Source organism: Ruditapes philippinarum, unplaced genomic scaffold (genome assembly GCF_026571515.1).
Source record: "Ruditapes philippinarum isolate M1 unplaced genomic scaffold, ASM2657151v2 ctg419_1_1_1_1, whole genome shotgun sequence".
Classification (NCBI taxonomy): domain Eukaryota; kingdom Metazoa; phylum Mollusca; class Bivalvia; order Venerida; family Veneridae; genus Ruditapes; species Ruditapes philippinarum.
In genome coordinates, this window is record NW_026865421.1 from 165,468 (window position 1) to 179,275 (window position 13,808).

Consider the following 13,808-nt stretch of genomic DNA (forward strand, 5'->3'; position numbering starts at 1 on the left):
AACGTATTAGGCTTGCCATTTCAAGATATCTTTTGTCTCGCTACGAGGATGAACCTGATTTTATCTACCGGATCGTAACTCGGATGAAACATGGATCCAGAATCCAAAAAACAGAGCAAACAGTGGAAGCACCCTGACTCACCTATCCGAAGAAATTCAAGAGGATGCCATCAGCAGGGAACATAATGGCTTCATTTTTTTTGGAAAATAAGGGAATAATCATGATTGACTATCTTGAGCAAGGTCGTACCTTAAACGGTTCGTACTATGCAGACGAATTGAGACGTCTGCGTCAAGAAATCGCGCGTAAAAGGAGGGGCCAACTGAGTCAAGGCGTTCTGCTCCTGCACAACTATGTGCAGGACCCCTCTAACTTCTACCTCTTTCCGAAACTGAAAACCAAGCTTCGTGGTAGACGTTTTGGAAGCAATGAAGGTGCCACGGAGGCGGTCAATGAGTTCTTTGAGGACCAAATAGAGAGTTATATTTTGAAGGGTTAAATAAGCTGGAGCAAAATTTGGCAAAGCGCATTGATGTAGAGGGCGATTTTATTGAAAAGTAAGACCATTAGTTGGGTTCTCTGACTACTAAATGTACATCGGGCCAATAACTTTAAGACCAATCCTCGTAAGTTTTTTATGTCCATTATCTATTTTCGTGTAATTTATTTTATGTCTATTATCTTCATAAGTGTAAGTTCTGTTCTATTATCTTATTTTGTGTAATGTATGTATGTATGAATGTTATGCCTATAATCTTCTTTCGAGTTAGTTATTTATGTCAATTATCTTCTGTGGTATAAGTTTCTTGTGTCATGTAAACTGTAAACTTTGTATCTCAATTTCATTTTCTTTCGTTTACATTATACATATCTTTTTATTCTCGACATATTTACTATAAAATGTTTACTGTGTTATTTCTAGTTACATTTTTCATGTTATCTTTTTCATACATTATATCTTCCTCACACACAATTACTACTTATGTTGGTTATGTTAATTTTATAATATCTTTTTTCTCTTCAGAGGAGGATTATGATATTATTTATATAAATATAATTAGTGTATTATTTGTTGTATTTTTATATACGTATTAGTACAATTGCAATATATGCTGTGTTATTTTAAGGGTCAAATTATAAAAAGCTATATTTTGACCGGCTTTTAAGTATTTATCACCATATTTCTGCTGCGTGACTAACACAGTAAGAGCTGTTTAAGCATATTTTGACATGTATTTGGTAATTTACATAGATTTTAATTGATGTTTGTTCACTTGAAAAATATTCTACATTTTACATTTTAATTTTTTTTCTAGAATATTAAAATGAATCATGCGGCAATGCTGCTTTTAACAACATTGCATTGCTGTAATTATAAGATAAGCAGACACGTTCCTAAGACAACATGCTAATAAGAAATTGGGAGGCATTTTATTTTGGCAAGGAAATATCGTGTTTAATTAAGTCATTAGCGTTGAACCGGTTAAAACAAGCCTCACTATGTTTTATGAAAGCTATTACCTACGTGTAACAGCGCTGTCTTCAAATTGCACATATTTCTCTTCAAATAGCATTTTGTTATTGTAACAAGAAAGCATACATAGCACAGAAAACAACATAACAATAAAGCGCACTGAATGTTTTCAATAATTGGCAGTCTTATCCTTCCGTTTTGTTACACAGCTTGCTCTTGGCGTAATAATTCTACAATTATAAAAGGGTTTCCAGACATTCGTTGGGATCAGACTTGTGGTTTCGGTTACGCCCCCAATGCCCAAATGCCTCAAACATTTATGGCCACAACGATCGATCTACCTGATTTTTCGTCACCATATAACAGGTAGATATTAACACTTATTTAGAATTTAATACTTTTACTAGAATATTCAAAACCCTCACTTATGAAATTTAAAGAAGACGATATTTGCATTTTTGAAAAAAAATATAAAAATAAAAAATTAAAACACCTCAACAATTTACGAAATAGTAAAAAAGATATAATAAAAAGACATGTGTTGTATACATTCAATTCTTCTAAGCAATACATCTGGTAGACATGATTATGTTTTATGGTTCACAAAATAGCCTCGTGTTTATGTGCTTATGTTTAAACAGCATCCATCAATAATGGAATGCAAAACAAAACAAATAATTGTGGTCTCTACTTTAAGTGTTTTCAGTTTAGTGTTTTTTGTTATAATATTATTCTGAGCAAGATTTTTTTATTGAAGGTGTTGTATTGTCGCTTTAGACCAATTGATTGATTAAAATGTTTATTGCAGCTTTTGACTTACTCCCACCAGAATCCCTTTATATCTTTTACATTTTAAATGCTTTTTATTTACAGTCGGGAACCCCTTTTGATTTTATTGCGAGTTTACATTTTTATTTACCGCCGGCAAGTTCTTTATCATGTTTTCAGTCTTTATGCTTTTTCATTCACCGTCACTCTTCCTTTTATTACATGCTTAAATGCTTTTAATTACAGTCAAATCCCTTTCGATCGTATGACAGTTTTAAACGCTTTTAATGTTACTGTAGACAAATCCCTTTTGGATTTTATAAGTCTCTTTTTATGCTTTTACAGTCTAAAAACGCCTTTTATTTATTGTCGACAAATCGCTTTTCTTTTTTTCCACAGTTTTTCTTTCGGCAAAAAGAACTTATGATAATTTGTGATTTATTGTCACATATATCACATTTGTTAAATTGCAGCATACATCCAAGAGATAAACAAGATGTGGCTTCTCGCCTTGTTTTGTCGGCTCTTCAGGTAGCTTATAATATCAAAACAATGGGTAGATTTGTTGGACCAATGATCTCAGCTTTCAGTGTCGACCTTATTACTAACAGAATGACTTTAGATTTCGACAACGGTACCGATCCTATACGAGTTAAATCTATGGACGGATTTGAGGTAAGATGTAAAGCTTGAAAAACATTGGAGTGACTTTTTCTTACTACATTGTAGTATTTTCCGTATTAAATTTAAAACATTTATATTTGTTTTCTGGTGATTTTGTTAATGTTATTCAATTTGTACTCAATGATTTTTAGATTTGCTGCTCTGTAAATAATATGTCAAAATGTGACGGAACTGATGATTCCAAATGGTTGCCATCACCGATCGTGAGTTATGACACAACAAGTGTGACAGTCGCAACATGTGATGGTATGTGGATAATGGGTATACGGTATGCCTGGAGGGAGTCACCATGTCTGTCATCTAAAATGTGTGCTGTTTATAGCGTGGAGAATGACATTCCGATGTCACCTTACATTTCAATAGGTTTAATCAACTGAAATAGTTAACTTTACATAAGTAGTATTGCTATTATGGAAACGTATGTATAAAAACATAAAGAGATTGTGTTTCTTCTGATATTTGTTTTCCATATAAGTCGTCTACGGCCGGTCTTTTAAAATGCCCAATTTAAAGTGACATTATGCCCATCCAAGGTCATATAGTGAGTGAACAGGTGAAAGTCAGTATTTTGCCTTAAATCTTTTCAATTATATAATTTACTTTGCATATATTTTGTAAATAAACTCATATGGCCCAGAGAAAGTTCTGTAGATATACTTTTGAATTACCTGTTACATTCAATTTATAAAAAGAGTGGGGCAGTTTTTTTATATTTAAGGCAGATTTACACTTGATTTTAAACCTATGTGGCCGCTCTTGCCTTAAATAATACACGGAGGTACACCCGAGATCTTTCCCACTGGGAAAGTCCAGATATGGCCTTTACTTTGTCGTGGTGACTTTAAACCCAACAAAAAGAAACAGTAACAATAGTAAAATCCTCTGAAATATTTAATTTGTAAATCAAATTACAACAAACATGGTAGTTTTGTTCTGTTAGTCGAAATAACTGAACGTTTGCTCAAATATCGTTCAATTTCAGACGCACTGGTTATTGTTATTAAATTTACTTAAATAATAAAACATTGTTTTTTTTCCAGAGATAAAAATATCCATTCAAAATAAATACGCATGAAATAATCATACTAGTAGCATACTACGTAAAATAATAACTCATTTTTGTAATTATCTTTACTATCAAAAAGAGGAATATGAACGGCAGGAAATTAGTTAGTTTTGTACACTCATTGTTGCGTATTAATTTTAAGTGAATGTGAAAATCAAGATGAAGTTTATTCAAACAATAACGTAAAACTGTTATTCAGACACATAGCCCAAGAGACACATAACCCAATATATGAATACTAGTGAAGTGCGTTCAGAATGTACTCTGCTTACATACTGACATTAAACTTCATTTGTTTATCTATCTCTTAAATTAAAAATTTCATTGAATTATAAAACAAATGTGTTGGAAAAAGTGTTAACATCACGGATATGTTCTCAGATATATATCTGAAATACAGTTACTTGAACGCAAAAATAAAAATCGGAATTTTATGGATATCTATTTTCAACAAACGGGATGTTAATTTCATGCTGTTCGAACTTTTTTTAAAAATAGTACATATTTTTAAGCTTTTTACTTGGTAATGTTCTTTCTTTATTTTTTTTCACTTATTGAAAATGCAAATTACTGGCAAAAAGAGTTAAGGCAAAATGAAAAAAAAAAAGTTTTAAAATTCAAATTTTTTTTGTGTCTAAAATTTTTTTTTCTTAACATGTGCAAATTTAATTCTTTTTATTTCGGGGTCATGGGTTTCCCTTTTTGATTTGTCGTTTATTCCAAAAATTTAAATATTTTTTTATCAGCAACATGTCGTATATATATTTTAGCAGATCAATAATCTGTCATTTGTATAACACGTTTCCGCTCCAAAACGTCACATTTACAAACAAAAGGACCATGACCATTTATATTTTGTAATGACAAAAATAAATTACATTGATGATTTTATACATGGTAAACCTGATACCAATATTATATAGTAAGTGTTTCCAAGTGTCCAAACTGTAAGTCCAATCACGATAAACAGAACTTTCGTCATGTCTAAAAATGGAAGCACAGTCCATGAAAAGATAAACATAGGTAAACTACTGGTGATTAACCAAAGTATTTCCATTAAAGATATAGAGATAGTATTTGAAGACAATATAACTTCGACTGACAATATAGCGTATTAAGTTAAGCCAAATGAAATTACTTGTGGGTTCGAAACCTCTTGGAACTTTTTCCTTTTCTTTTTATTCCAGATTAACTTTAAAACCATAAATATCAGTTTGACAATGTACACATATGAATATATAACTTAATAACTCAAAGACAAAATGACGCAGCTTAATACAAGTCAAAGTAAAGAACGCGAATATCCCGTGCATAAAATATTTCACATATACATGTATATAACTGGACTAAAGTTTAGTTATAGTCTCTGCTTCAATACTTGTCAGACAACATGTTGAAAAATTTTGAGCCTCGACAAATTACAAAAAACGTTTTAAATTTTTTTTTGGCGACAGAAAGATACGGGAGAGTTGACGATTCCTCTAACTGCGCCATACGACAGAACTGCAGATGCCTGCGGAATCAGCGTCTCCACTGTCAGACGTTGTGTCACTGCAGGACCACAGCTGCCCAAGAAAACCCGTACAGATGTATTGATGTTTGACAGTTTCCAGCTCTGTGCCATCCGTCGCTCTGTATATACCATGTACAGTTCAAAAAAGTTGCTTCCAACCCCGAGTAACATTGGTAAGGAGCTCGAGACATCAATGAATATAAGCATTTCGAAAACACAGCTTCGTAAGGTTCTGAAGTCTCCAGACTTCCGCTATAGATGAAGCAACAGTAACAGGAAGCTGATTATTGAGAGAACAGATGTCACAATACAACGCATCCGCTATCTGTCGGCAATGAAAAAGTTCCGAGATGAAGGACGACCAATCGTATTTGTTGATGAAACATACATACATTCATCTCACTCCATCCTGAAATGTTGGCAGGATAAAACCACTGGGCTATCAGTACCATTTGGAAAAGGCGACAGAATCATCAAACTGTACGCTGGTGGCAAAAACGGTTTTGTACCCGGCTCTCGTTTAGTTTTAAGGCCAAGTCATCTACTGGCGACTACCATTCACAGATGAATGGTGAAAACTTCCAGAAAGTGGCTCCGGGAAATGTTAATTCCTAAGCTTCAGCCACATACTGTTGTGGTCCTTGACAACGCTGGATATCATAATATTCAGGTTAAAACATGAACATTGTTGTTTTCTTAAGCATTTTATAATGTCACTTTTACATATAATTCTACATTCTACGTAATTACATTTTATACAAGCAAGAAAGATTTCTATAAGATAACTTTCAAGTTAAAGAGTGTAATATCGTTTTAGTTATCAATAAAGTAAATGCCTGTACAATAAGTATTTCTTATTTATCTTTCAGATTGACAGATATCGCATATCTTCTACAAGGAAGGCTGATATACAAGCGTGGTTACGCCAGCATAACATTTCTTTTTCAGAAGAACTAGGTAGAATTGTTAGCATTATGCAAGCAACAGCAGGTGAAACCAACATATGCTGTGGATGAGATGTTAAGGGTTTATGGACATAGCTCTATCCGACTGCCGCCATACCATACAGAGATTAACCCGATTGAACTCATATAGTCACAGCTCAAAGGATATGTTGGTCGGAAGAACTTGAACTTTCGGTTATCAGATGTACAAGACCTTGTTACCGAAGCTGAAGCATCCATTACATCTGAGCATTGGGCCGAGTGCTGTAGCCATGTGGAAAATATAGTACTAAGCAGAGTATTGGAAAAGTGAAAACATCCAAGACGAATTAGACCCTGTAGTCATTTCATTTTTCGACGATAGCAGCAGCAGTGATAACAGTGACGATGAAACCGACACAGCCTCAGAAACCGGAGAAACAACAGATACGGCAGATGAAATTTGAAATGTTGTATTTATTTATCTACTGCATATCTTGAAATACATTTCTATGAAGAAAAAAAAAGATTAGACAATTGAAGATACTTCGCTTGAAAGTAAAATAATTATAAAAAACGAAAACAAAAAATATATAAATCAAATTTAAATAATCACATTCATTTTACTATTTATAAATGGTGAGAAAAAACACAAACCTCGATAAAAAATTTTACCCATAAGAGCTTGTCAGTCTTGTGTCATAAAACATTTTGAGATTGTAGTGCTCTAACGATTGAGTTATTGCGGCAACTACTACACACTATAACTATTATCAATATATTGGTTAATCAATCTGGAGTGCAACCTTTCATTTACCTTTTTGCTTCAAAATAGACTGTTCCATACTATTAATGAACATGACGAAAGTTCTCTTTATCGTGCTGGGATTTTTTTATAGCTGTATATACAGTGTACATTACAAGGTCAAATTTAGGTCATGTACACCCAAGTTCAATTCTGTATCTAAAACAACCTTTTTGACTAATTTCCAAGATATTTGAGCTGGAAATGTTATCCAGAGTGGCTGAACATATTACATGCCTCTAGAGTGTTAACACATCTTTTTGATATTAAGGCTTAACACATAAACCTTTTAAAATAATATTCAGCATATTTGGATTGAAAATGTTTCCTCTTGAGTGTTACTAGGTTTTCCATATTTGGAAACTGTGATCTACTTTTAACACAGATAACCCGAATTTATTTGTCGAAGTAATTACTGTGCTGAACAAATTCCTGACAATCGAGGCAACAAGAATGTTCACCAACTAAGTGTAGAAAGTTTGACGGACGACGGAAATAGCTTCTACACAGAATATGATTTGAGAGAATTACCCGGATATTTTTAATTCTAAGACTGAAGATATTTTTGTTACAAAATGTATCATCATAATAGATGAAAGTCGGTATGATCCAACATAAATACCCTCACCCCTGATTCCAAACAGAAGATGATGAAGCCATGTCTAAGACTTTATATGTTTCAGTACGTTCTCATTAGTCTTCCATGGGGTATGAATATCTTTCCAATGAAGACAGCGTTAAATTGATACAAACATGTAGTTACCTATAGTTTAAAGATATCCAGACTTTAGAAACGTCAAGGTTTATAAAAAACAAATAAACTTTATGATAAAAGGCACAATTGTCATCTTTATTTTGAGTAGTTTCTAGTGTTATAACCATTGCCCATTTATTCAAAATAATAAATCATTTCAGAATCTAAAAAGATGGTATGTTAAACAAAATATTCTCAAATACATATTCTTTTAGATATTGAAAGAGGTTTTACATTTATGACATTCCTAAAATTATTATAAAATTGTGTTTCTATATGAATATAACAAAAATATATACAGACTATTATGACAATATACATTTTAAACAATAGGAGAGTTTGATCGCTCATATTGTTCAAATGTTCTTGCCTGGAACCATAATTCAAACACATCTTTTGTACAGTTAAATTCATAACCATATACTAAATGCCAATTATTCTATTACACGTGTATAAAAATATATTCCATTTTTTACTTATTGGCACATTTGTATTCTAACTACTGTTTCATAAACGTATTTCCGATAGTTTTTATAATTAAAATACGTTTGATTTTAACAATTTATAACAATTAATTGAGCTTGTAGATACATTTGTCCAAATACAAAATAACTTTATTTTTCACTTTTAATCCTCCAAACGTCCCGGGAGTCCGTCAATTTTTTCATGACACGTCGTTTATTTCCCACAACAGGAATATAAATAAATAAGCAAAACTTATAATTCATGTAATTTAAACTAATGAATGAAACAAACTTGCATTACACAAAGTGTAAATATTTAATAAAGTTTTGTTCAATCTGTTGCAATTGTTGTATACATTCTACAATGTCTGCTATATCATATCTGTTATAGCTAAACAATATTTTCATATTAGTGTAGTGTGGTATAAGTCTCCTTCCAATGAAAAACATCGTTAACTTGATACAAACATGTAGATACGTACAATTGAAAGATATTCATACTTAAGCATCGCCAAGGTGTTTACAGTACAAAATAACGTTTTCTTTTACAAAATGCAATACATGTATATTATCAATAACACTGTAATATAATATTTATTTATCTGGTAAGGAATCTTGAAATAAAATCTTTTTCTGGAAGGTATATTTCCTACAAAATGGAAGCAGGCGATAGTTAGACATCTGTAATGACAGCATCAGCATATGAATGACAACACTATCTAACCAACAAAATATTCTGCATATTCAAGTCAATGCGATTCTGTCCTTCTAAAACTTGCACTGGAAACCACGCTGTTGTCGGGTTAGCGTCTACTATACTTGTCTAAAATGAAGGAATTGACCGCAGTGTTCGCTTAGGGAAGTTTTTTTAGGCCGTTTGCTCTACTTGCCTTACTCTGGGACCATATTTGATACTGTGGCTCCATTTTTCCCTGTATTTTAATTTGCCGATGACAACACGGCTAACTAACGCTTCACCCACCAACAAAAGAAACGTGTTCTCGATGGATAATCTGTGGATAACTAAAACAGGTCGTAAATGAATAACAAAAAAAGTTTTAATGGAATTCGAGAAAATGTAGTACATAGGAAATTGATATTTGTGGTAAAAAGATCGAATCACAACATTGTATAATATACATTGGTGTCTTTTTAAAAATAGTAAGTAAAAAAAATGTTCTGTAAGAAATGCACCAACCTTATTAATCTTTTGTTTCCTCAAAACCTCAAAACGCTTTTTAAGATCTTATAAATAAGCTGTTTAATGTTATGTAGTGCCGTTTTATAGAAATATACTTTTTCAGATGGAAGCTTTAGCATAATGGGCATAAATCGAGGAATAATCTTCCTAGTGACATTAGATCAAGATTAAATTATATCTTTAAACATTTTCAAAAGACAGTTGTATAATAACTTCTGTAAGGACTACTTTGCCCAGTTTTATTACGGAGTTTACTGTCAGATATAAATTATAATTTAAAGACTGTTGTTTATTAAACTGTGACTGGAAATTGCCATATATAATAACTTTATTGAAAATATTTATTTCAATACCGACAGATATATTGTTCTACGAACATATTTTCATGACTTTCATTCCATGCTGTGAATGTATAATGGCGTGTCTTTCAATTCTCTAATATTAATGTACAACGCCATTGACATCAAAGTAGGCTCAAGTTTTAGGTTTCAAAATAGAATTGTTTTCTTTATTCATAGCAGTTTTCTGAATAAAAGCATCTGTTTCAGACATTTATCTCATTTTACAACAACGATTTACAAAGGCTTCATAAAAGTTATAATATATCTTTCAAGTATAACAATATATTAAAGGTCGATTTTTGCTATTAAATATAAGGATGTTGGCACATTTCTTTCTAACTTTTGTTTCATAAACACATTTTTATTACTTAGGTTTGACTGAAAAGTGTTTTTAGAAGTAATAGAACATTAAATGAAGCCATTTTAGATAAAGTAAAATACGCTTTTACCTGTACCACTTTTATTTGGAAAACTGTTTCGAAATCTGATTTCTTTATCAAATTAAAGTTTGAATATAAATATATATCTTATCGTTGTTAATGGGTTTAAAATATTAAATGGTATAAGTTACACTTGTTTAGTTATATTTGTCTTAGTATAAAATAACTTTGTTTTGTTCCTCCCAGTTTAATTTTCACGACGTCATCAACAGGAAAATCAACAAATTAGCAAAACATGAAAAAGAAGAAGAAGAAAAAGAAATACTTGCATGATACAAAATGTGTGCTCAAGTTTTTTGTCCAAATTTGTTACCATGTTTGTAAACAAAACATGATTATTAGTACATTTATTTTTATCAATAACACAAGAACAAATATTAGCTAAAAAGAAAAAAATAAAAAGTAAAAAAAAACTTTTTACTATCAGAAAAATGGCAAGTTTATGCAAAACACTTACAATACGATATACTTTGAGGAGTTTTAACTGAGGTTGCATCTGCCATGAGAAATTCCTATATTTTTGGCAAATTTGATACATGCCAGCTTGAAAAATCAAATTTGTTCCATTTCACATACAAGATACAGTCTTTGTTCGTATTATTAGTAAGTTATTTAAGATAGTTTCCGCAGCTAATACACTCTTTGAAAAACGAAAATAAACATAATTACTTTATCACTAATAGTTACTGGTATTGTAATAACAATGGCATCTTACTTGTTAGTAAATGTTCCTACAGCGGAACAGGATTTACAAGTATGATTTTATTAAATAGAATCATATTTATGTACCGCTGGCAGAAGAATTTTAAATGAGTTTTATTATTTGATGTTACTTTGAAAAATACATTTTTGACAAAATCTTGCAAGCTTGTTAAGATTTTTGCAAAGTTGATACATGCCAGCGGGGATAATTAAATATGTTCCATTTTACATGCAAGGTACGGTCTTTGTTCGTATCGTTAGTAAGTTAGTATTTTTGGTAGCTAATAAACTGTTTAGTTTATTGATAATGCAATAATTACAATAGCAATTACAATGTACTGAAATATTTTAACTCTCGGTAATAGAAATTAAATATTGTGACATGACTTTTAATAGCTTCAGTGTACAAAAACTTATAGTTTTTGGCATAATATTTAGCCTTTGAGGTGTATAAACAGACCGAACTTCCAAACATAACATAGATTTTTAAAATTCTTTTCAAGAATTCCAGGAAATTGCAATCAGAAATATCATATGTTTTCAGAAATCAAGAAATTTTGAGAAAAAGAGGCGTATATTTTATGAATGTTTTCTTTATGATCTTTTCACCTGATATGTCTTAGAACAGGTGCATCCTTTAAACGGAAAACTTTAGAGAAAAAGTTACTTGGAATGCGTTTTATTATGATAAAACAATATAACATTCTAGACTTAAACATTTCACATAGAATGTATCCCATATAAATCGATTAATTCAAAATGATTTTAACAATTTTAAAATGTATATATATAAATGTTCAGCTTTCTCTTATTCTATGTGTAATATATAAGTGTAAGCGGTGAGTTAACAGTTATACTATCAACTGCTCTAATGTATACGGCGGATCCCTCTTAATAATAATATTTAACAGTGGTCTAACATTTGCAAACTTTCAATTATCACATTTGAAGATATTCTATAATTACTACAATATATTTTCTTTAACACGGAAAAATGCGAAAAATGCCTAACTTCCACGAGAATAAAAATTTATGATGATTTAGTAAAACGATACGGTTGATAAAAATCCAGACTGTTATGCAATTCAACATAGGTGAAAACATGTTATCTTACATCACATTCTTTTTAAGATTTTTTACAGCGAATTCTTAACCTATTTCTGAAATCAGATATAAATAATTTCCAGAATACTTTCTCATAAATTCACGAAAGTGATACTCGCATTCTTTTACTGATAGTGCAATTATCAATTTGTAAATCAATACAATATTTTCAAATATTTATTCATAATGTCACGATCGGGACTTGTAATGAGTTCTATTTCAGGTAACATAAAACTAATCGACTGATAAACATGAAATAGAAAATCAGTATATTTGAAATAAGAATGGTTTTATGTGTTTGATTTGTTTTTGCATTTAGTTTATACAGATTTATTTTAGTTTGATTGTGTTGGAAGCTATGAACTTTTTGAAGCATTCTCGAACAATTCCAGTACTTAAATTTCTTGCTCACGGAAAGAACAAAGCATCTTATATGAAAAAATAATATAATTTGCAGTTTTGTCACAAAAACTAAAAGTATTATGTTATCAATTTTGCATACGATGTTCCCTTGTAGTCTTAATTTAATTCCTAACCTTTTTTATTCTTTTTGTCAAAGATAATATGAGGAAAAAAGTGAGAGAGTGATCTTAAATTTTGCAGGCACGTGGTGATACACAAATCTCGAAAAAAGAGAGAAGAATTTGCTACACGTATTTAAGAAAGTCTCAGTGGAGGCCTGTTAAGTTGCAAGGTTTATTTATTTCGTGTGACCGGTTGTTTATATATTCTTTACCGTTGCGTAAATATATTTCTAACGTTTCCTTGTTTTTTTATCAAACACTTTTTATTTATTCGCCTTGGATTCAGCTTAGATAATTAAACATACATCTAATATAGATTTACAAGTTGATGATAAAATCACAGACAGGAGGAAACTAATGTAAAACATTTGCTGTTACAAAATGATATGGCCATTTTAGTCCTCATCCTGTATGAGTCAGATGTGACCGGGTTTTTTTTGAGTTACAAATATTATTTCTTATATGTCTGTATATTAAAAAATAAAAAAGAAATACTAAACAAGATGCGCTTGTGACTTAGAAATATATTACGTATTACAAATGGACTGCAATACGCCCTTTCAATGTATCAGTATTATTATTATTAACTTTGTGATAAAGAATCCTTCATTAACTCTTTTATTGACACTTTGCATTCAAGTATTTGTTAAAAGTAGCTTTGCTGCGGGGATTTTGGACACTGGAAGGCAGACTGTCAGCAAAACAGGCGTCCTAACAATAAGTTAAGTGTTTCTAATTGTAATATTTTTGTGATGAAAAGTCGCAAGACTGTATGGTTGACAACGGACTTTCTGTCCAGAGAGAGGGTATTATGTTTTATACCACGTTAAATGTTGATTCTTTAGATTGTAGAGAAGCTAGTAACTTGAAGTCTGGTTGTCATAGTAACGATTATCCAGCAATTTTCGGCAAGAGTTATATTTGCAATGATATTGATCAATGTAAAATTTCTACTATTGCTGAAAAAGATAAAAATCATGTAAGTATTAATGGTTTATCGCCAAAAGGGCGTCTTAAGGAATCTTTAGAATTCTGGAGAAAAAT

The 13,808-nt window shown here is 31.1% G+C and overlaps 1 protein-coding gene across 1 annotated transcript; it reads left to right on the plus strand.

Moving 5' to 3' along the window:
* Positions 1-1,600: 1,600 nt before the first annotated feature.
* LOC132728950 (sialate O-acetylesterase-like) lies at positions 1,601-3,383 on the plus strand. The gene is made up of 3 exons (XM_060714678.1): positions 1,601-1,841; positions 2,717-2,918; positions 3,059-3,383. The coding sequence occupies exons 1-3, from the start codon at positions 1,639-1,641 to the stop codon at positions 3,302-3,304; spliced, it is 651 nt and encodes a 216-aa protein (XP_060570661.1). The 5' UTR covers positions 1,601-1,638; the 3' UTR covers positions 3,305-3,383.
* Positions 3,384-13,808: the final 10,425 nt, after the last annotated feature.